Genomic DNA, 8,134 nt, shown 5'->3' with positions numbered 1-8,134 from the left:
ATTCTGCAGCATACCCGCAACAAGATCAGGGGACCAGCGGATGCTGCTCTCGAAACATGTCTAAAAAGTGACAGTTCTAAAAACTAAACAAAGCAAATACGCTCAAACGGACCTGCTAATTGAAATCCTCAACTGTTGACTGGACTATTCCATCCATTGCTCTTATAAGAATAAGTCTACAGATGTCATATGGACTTAGCAAGTTGCTTAAAGATCTGTGATTTTGCAAATTGTTAAGAGATAGTAACATTTGAAAATTGTTTAAAATTAGGTAACTCATCTTTTGAGCTTAGTAAATTGCTAAAAATGGCTATAGGATTTTACTAAATCGTTTAAAATTTTGTGCAATGCATAGCTTATGCGCTTCCTTCCAAATAGTCAATAAAGTTAATTTAAGCTCATCTAATTTGTCTAAGAACAGCCATTTCAATTAGAAAACAATATTACAAATGTCGTTGCTTTTCAGTGCTTTTAATTTACTAACTTTCAGTTATCTCCGTTATTGGGTACTTCTTCCACCCAATAAGTAACCTGACACATAACTTCTAGTTAGACAAACCCAGTTATTGTGACACGCAATTGTGAATTTTATCTCCTAATTTATCTTCCAAGTAACTTAAATTGTTACTTTTCCTTGACGTAGTACCCTTATACAGTTGTCAGGTCGTAATGATAAATTCTGTTCCAAAATCCCGATTGATTTTTTATATCACAATGAAAACCATTTTGTTTGTAGTTTTGCTAAAAGTGTAGATAGCAAAACATTAGTTAAGATAGTTATTTTATTTTATTTTATTTTAAAAAAACTTATAAAATCTTTGTTTGTAAGGTGAAATTTATGAAGCACCAACAGTACATTTCCTTCCGGTCAAAAAGTCACTAATTCGGCATCCAATCAATCTGAATTTGATTTCGTTTTCTTCAAACATCCCGCCATAAAACACCTAAGAAATAAAATATTTATTTACAAAATTTCAAGCTCATAATCCAGTTATGTAAGTTTCTTAACTATACACTATACAGTATACAAACCTTCGGTTCTGTACTTAAAATCCACAATTCATTTTCTCCATGAGAATTCTTGATAACTTTCATTCCAGTCACAAACTTAATTTGCTCTGGATTGTATGCGTAGATCCTTAAATTATCAGAATTATATTCAATTTTTCTACTGTCCCATCTGATCAAAGCATTTAAGCTAAGGACACTGCAATAAAGATTTCCAGAATCATCCATTACTTCAGATTCACATGGAATTCCCCTGCTACCGAGATTTTTGAAATCACTTAAAGTACTCGTGTTCTCAGACTTGGAAATCCATCGAAATCGATCGTCAATAACTCGCAAGGGAACAGACACTTCATTCTTACTTCCAAGAGTGTGAAAAAGAAGGCTTCTTTCTGTGGGTTAGTGAAATAAAAACTTTCCCGATTAGAACTTAAAAGATGAACTTTGTTTACCTTTTTCATTTTTTGGAGATAAACTTATGGCAAAAATACCATCTCTGTGTAATTGACTTTCAGGTCGCATTAGAGTATGTTCTATTCTCCAGCTCGTATTTTGGACAACGTCATAAACGATCAATCCAAATCCCCAAGAATCTGCAATGTAAATCATTGTATACTTACAGGCTGTAGAGTCAAAATCCCGACAGTCAACTACTAAGGAAGTGAACACTGAGATTCCAGGTATGAACTGAGATCGCGGAATAACATAACGTTGGATAAGTCTATCAGTTTCCAGATCAAATGCAAGTAACTGGGGTGGACAGAATTGTACTGAGGCGATTTGACCTGAATCTATAACCCAAAGGCGCTTCATTTCATCGATCTTCAAATAAATAAATTGATTACATTTAAAATAGAGACGGTTTAAACAAGATCGGACAATAAGTTTAAATAAGTGAATAATGTTTTACCATTTTATTACTTACAAAAATTCTGATAGCCGATGTTATACCTCCGCAACCAGCTCCATGTCTTACATGCGTCGAGTAATCAGGATAAGGAAGAAGATGAGTATTATTTTCACCAACATTTTTCTTAACTATCCCTAGGGTGTATGGAATTCCCAATGTTAGCCGGGGCAAAGTCACAAAAATTCGATAAGTTGAATTCAATTCTTTAAGTTAGAAAAATAATATTATTTAATCCAGACCAATAGAATTTCTATCATTTTAACTATAAACCTTTGAAATATTCGAAATCGAAATCAATTGGAATCCCAGCACCTTTTAGATAAATGCCATTTTTAACTGCGAATTCCCGATCGATTTCATATGGAAATTCAAAATCCATCTCTTTCCATTGGTGCAGCGCAAAAAGATTTCTAGTTTTTAATTCAATTAATAAAACTGTGTTGAAACTGAAAGTGAATATCAAATGAAACACAATTATTTTGAGATACAACATTTTAAAGCGAACAGTAGTTGTTGTCACTTTCACGGTTGCTTACAAACTAGGATCTTCACATAAGGGTTATGTTTTTCTTGGTCTTTCTACCTGTGGGGGAATATTTTCAGAAGGAATTCAAACAAAGAAGTGATCTGTGTTTGTTGAACAAGAAAATAAATGTGTTTTTGAAACAAGTTGATGACGAAAAAAGGGACTAAAAGGGTCGCTTTTTAAGACTTCCTAATCATTAATTTACACATCAAAAGGATTAGATTCTAAGCGGAATTAAGGTTATATGAGGGAAATGAAATCAATCCCTTAAGGTAACTTCATACTGACCTTTTGTGTCACTCTAATGTAAGCCTTCCACTGTTCAATAAACCTAGCTAAGTGATTATAAGAAGTCCAATAACCTTTTGTGCCCGTCTCAAAATTGGGTCGGTATGTACTTTGTACATACATAAGGTTAATATTATGTAATTCAATATAAGGAACTAAAGGTGCAGTGACTTCCCTACAAAACAATTAAAGTAGATATTTATTTTGAACTCCAATATTTAAGGGAAATATTTAAAGTACAGATTTTTCAAGTATTTCGAGTATTTGTTGAGAATAAGGAATGGATTATTATTTAATTGTAACAAAAAGGTAACCGTTAACGATGGAAACAATGCTAGTCAAATATAGGACTGTTGCTGTGTCCAATTTAAAATATTTGGGGTTCTTTGTAACTTTACTAATTCCATCTTTAAGGCTAGAATCGATTGCGAACATCAGCATAGATCTTTTTCGTCAAGTTGCTTCAAAGAAAAAAGTCGAATATTGTTGAGGTATGTAGGTAGGTATAGATGGCAGTCACAAGCGGCCCTTGCTGCGCGCCTCAATTAGCGCCGTATAAACTCGTTTGATCTATGTAATGAAAAATAAAAACATACAAAAATAATATTATAACGAATTTATATTGACAAAATTTGCGATCCTAGAACCATTTCGTCGTATTCAGAAAGGAAATCAGGTCTTTCATTTTCATCTCGGAAAGTTTATCAAGATCTTAAAGCAATGCCCTTCCGAAGATTAACATTCTAGATCTGGCCAGGGCTGAACATTAACAAAGATAGTGAATCACAGTTTTATATTATTTTTAATCTCTGCAGCTACGATAGTGAGTATTGTGAGAGATACCCAGCTTTGATGCATGCTCTCCTATCGGCCAATTTCCGGTAAATATTGCAGTGACCCAGGCTTTATCATGCCTGGGCCTGCATAAAAGTTCGATAGAACCATTTTTTTTTATAGGTAGGCGATGGCTTCGGTGATACAAGTGTGACGATGATGCACAGGCCTTACACTATCTGTAACCAATCAAGCCTCTTGAAATTTCTTAACAATTTTGCCAATTGCTTTCGTAGTTGGACTATTATGTAAACCATCCTCTCCTCTTAAAGCCCAATATGTGGCTGTGTTTTGTAGTAGGTTTTTGCAATTTGTATGCGTTATGCGATAGTTAAGCGATCTGTTTTCGTAGACAAAAAAAATGGTTTCACAGATATCGAAAACCATCCATTTTTTTTTCAAGAACTTCATTCGTTGTATAAGCGACTTTTCCAAAATATAGTTTTCTCAACTCGGTAAGTATTTGGCAAACTCCTATGAAGTGCATTATGTCTTCCCCGTTGTTCATATTACAAATATTGCATTAAATGTTAAGATCTTTTCGTCAAGAACATTAAGGATGTTTTACAGTTCAGGTTTCATTTTCTCAAAATTTCCCACTTTTAGCACTGTTAAAAACATGACACATTTCAAATTTAAAATCGATTGTTGACACAATCCTAGGTAGCCTTATATCGTTTATATTAAAAAATTTAAAGATATAATTGAAGAGTACCTATAAACTCGTAATGAACATGGGTGGGGGACCTTTCTGAAGGTGGAGCATATATACGTGGTTGTCTCTTCAGAAAAAATCGAAACAATTTTTCCACAGTGTCATTCTGTTGGTATCCCCATACTTGAGCTGCATATATAGTAGAATTAATCTTTCGGTGGATTCAAAGATCTGATAGTAAATATTTCTAACATATTGTTTCTGTCGCAGGCTTTTCCTACACAGCTTTTATACAATTTTGTTAAAGTTTACAATATTTTGGTATATATTCCCATAGCAGAAAGTTTTCGATCGTTCAGTCCGTCAGTCGCTTAAACAGGATGCTCCCAAAAACCTTGAGGACAGCATTTAGCACTGAAATTCGTCTATACATTTCAGCCAAGTTTCGGTCTCCCTTTTTGAAAACTATTAGTATAACAGCTGACTCAAAACTTGGCGGGGTACTTTCTTCGTTTTCATACAGATTGTTGAAAAGTTGTCGAACTTCTCAATGTACTATACTTATGTGATTTAAGATCTTCCCCCGGTGCTTTGGATTCCTTCATTTTATTAAGAACTGTTTAAGGGGCTGATCCATCTCTTGAACATTTACACAATTTTCACAGCATTGAAATGAAGGTGGCGTTCCTTCAAGGTTTAACCTGTATGTTTATACCTATTTCCAGCTCGTTCTATTTACATATGTATCTAAATGCTTTCCAAAATTCTTTCGTTTTCCTACTAAAGACGACTTTATCATCATTATGATGCATTTTAAGGAGACAATCCTCAAAGGAAATATGTTGCTACTAATCAACAGGCTTGAGTTCTTGTATAGTGACTGATCGAATTTCAAAAAAAAACTATTAAAACCAAAGTAACGATGCACACGGTTTTGGTTCTACACATCAGTTACTTCTCCTAACAGCTGACATTTTTGCGACTAGTTGTAATCCTGCAAGACGTGAAGGTGCTTCACTAAGGCCCGAAACGACTTTGGTTTATAAAACTGACTCCAATTTTTTTACCATTTTGTAGTGAATATTAACAAATTCAATGCGTTGTTGAAGCGTTTATCGTTATTCGAAACGTCTAGTCTATACGTATTGTTTCTTAGCCTAAGCCATGATATGTATGAAGGGAGGTGAACAGATATATAATCCTTTTTTTATCTATGGGAATGATTTTGAAAGCTTGCTATTTTTGAATGACATTTGCCAGATTATAACTTCCTCTCAAATGCCTTTTAAATAATATCGTCTCCACACCTAGACTTTTCTCGTTTCGCGGCCATCTCAATTGTTTAGGGCGCCAAAACAATCATCTTCACTTATTTCATAGATTACAAAGTTTATGGAATTTAATGTTTCAAGATTTCTTGCCTAATAAAAAATAAAAATGTAATAAATTCAAAATTTTTTGATTTGGCTTTAAAATTTGCCATGTGCTTAACAAAACAACAAAGTGATCTTAAAAAACTTTAAGCCATTTGAAAATTAATATTTTTTTTCAAAATGTTTTTGAGTTTTTGAAAAAAAAACAAGAGGTACCTCTTGAGTTTTTAAGCACCGCTTAAAAATGTTCTTTTATGTTCCCTAAAGGATGCTGACAAAATATAGATAGCATAATGTGTATCTTAACCTTACATTTACATATTTCAATTCTTAAAGTGACAACTTTATAGTTATTAGATTATTTAAGAACACCGTTGACTAGCAAGATATGGTCCAACTATTTAATTTGGACGACTCCCTACATATGTATGTGAAAGCATTCTAAGATTTCCACAGTTTTCTAAATATTTCATATTTAAGAGCAACAATACAATAGTTTAGAGGGTTTTTGGTGCTTTTCAAACAGAAATGTTAGAAATTGTGTTGAAACGTATCTTTTTTCCAAAAATAATATAGTCTGTTCTTATTGGCATTTCTAAAAGTGCGAACTTTCTTCGTAGGAAAATAAAAATTAATCCAAAATGAAGAATTGTTTGGCTAGTTCTTACGATTTTTTTCGGACATAATAATCAGGAGTCTATTATTATTATCGCTATAAGTCTGTTTCATGGTAGACTGGAGCTGATGCTTAAAGACAAATTAAAAAAAAATACTGTTCTGGTAAACCTTTTCAAAATATTTTGATCTTAAATGAGTTAAAAAAACCTAAAAATTGTAAATACAAATATTTCTCTTTTCACTTCAATTCTCAAGAGATTCAAAACGTTCATAATATTTTTTCAATTAGTCATTATTTAAACGAATTTAAATTATATTCTAAACATTCGTATTTTAATATCAGTTCTAGAGCATCCAAAGCAATCTCACTTCAAAAACCAGTTTTCTTTATTTTTGTTAAGATTTTAAAAGTGTTTGTATTTCACAGAAAATCAATTTTTGTCTTTTGGTGATACTTCATCAATACTTTGTCTATTTGCTGACTTTTTCAATTCATTTATTCACCTGCTTGAAATAATACATACAATACCCTCTTGGATAACTTAACCTTTGGCATTGATATCGGGGAAATATATCTCAAAATAGCCCAAAACTGTACCTGAAATTGATAATGCTTGTAAGCAATCTCTAACTGAGGGTATATTTTCATGTAAATGGAAAAAGTTTTGACTCAATTTACAAATGCAGATCAAAATATAAAACTGAGAATTATCGTTGCATCTCCAAGTTAGTTATTAGCCTGGTAAAAACAAAATTAGACTTCATAATCCGGGAGTTTATTTCTGACGGACAATATGGTTTTGTTTTTTCGTCGTTTTAAAACAAAAAAAAATGTATACTGAATTAAGTAAAGCTTTAAAATCAATGGATCATCGATCGTTTTCTTAAAATTATAATAAATAACATCTTTTAAAAATCTAAACAATGCAGCTCAGGTGTTCCACAAGGAAGCCATTGGGGCCCGCTCCTTTTTAATATTTTTGATAAATGATAAAACTACACTGATAAGAATGCCATCTTTACGCTGATTATTTGAAACTCTTATTGCAAATAAATTGTACATCCTAAATGATGTTTTCGAATGGTGTATACGGTCTAAATATCAAAAAATGCAATACGATCTCCTTCTGTAAGTCCCATGTTCACATTATATTTCACTGCACGATAGACTCCAATGCATTATCTTGGGTAGAAAACATAAAAGATTTAGGTGTCTTATTGAATAGAAATTATTCCTTTAAAATGTGTATGGGTTATGTAATTGGAAGGGTAAACTCAATTGTAGAATTTATAAAACGAAATTGGGTTAATTTCTGTGATCCTTATGAATAACTTTGGCCATGGATATAAAGAATTAATATTCGAATATGCAGATGTCTTTTAGAATCCGGTTCTTAAAACGTCATGATAAGGTTCAAAGACGGTTTACCAGATCTTATTTTGTAAGATGAAGTGGACTTTTATTCTAGATTACAAATAAAGATATGTTTCTCTAGGTATTAATACTCTGAAATCAAAAAGAAAAAAGAGGATGGGATGCGACCCACACTGATAACTTCCCATCCCGTCTGTCGATTTGTCTTGCTTAAAAGTTTGTCTATATGTACTAGTATCAATTTTACCAAATTTGCGTACTATTTTTTATAGATTTTATTTTTTATGAAAAAACGGACTGTTGGATTTTTATATACAAATTACTGAATATCGAAAACAATATTTTCTGTAAAATAAAATAAGTTTGAAGCCAATATTTTTAAATTTTGAAAAGCTATTTGAGTCGAAAGTAAATTTTTACCAAGATTTAGTATTGTTTTTTTTAGAGTTTTATTTTTTGTAAAAAAACTGTCAATTCGATTTTATTCAAAATTCTATCGAATGTTGACAACAATATTTTCTATAAGATAAAATTAGTTTGAAGCCAA

General features: G+C 32.1%; 1 protein-coding gene across 1 annotated transcript; it reads right to left on the bottom strand.

The window, feature by feature from the left end:
* Positions 1-829: 829 nt before the first annotated feature.
* LOC129942137 (protein yellow) lies at positions 830-2,438 on the bottom strand. Its single transcript, XM_056050945.1, has 5 exons — positions 2,189-2,438; positions 1,934-2,121; positions 1,461-1,830; positions 1,033-1,400; positions 830-944 (listed from the first exon to the last, which is right to left on the bottom strand). The coding sequence occupies exons 1-5, from the start codon at positions 2,409-2,411 to the stop codon at positions 837-839; spliced, it is 1,257 nt and encodes a 418-aa protein (XP_055906920.1). The 5' UTR covers positions 2,412-2,438; the 3' UTR covers positions 830-836.
* Positions 2,439-8,134: the final 5,696 nt, after the last annotated feature.

This window comes from Eupeodes corollae, chromosome 1, assembly GCF_945859685.1.
Source record: "Eupeodes corollae chromosome 1, idEupCoro1.1, whole genome shotgun sequence".
NCBI classification, from domain to species: Eukaryota; Metazoa; Arthropoda; class Insecta; order Diptera; family Syrphidae; genus Eupeodes; species Eupeodes corollae.
This window is presented reverse-complemented; position numbering and strand designations above follow the sequence as displayed.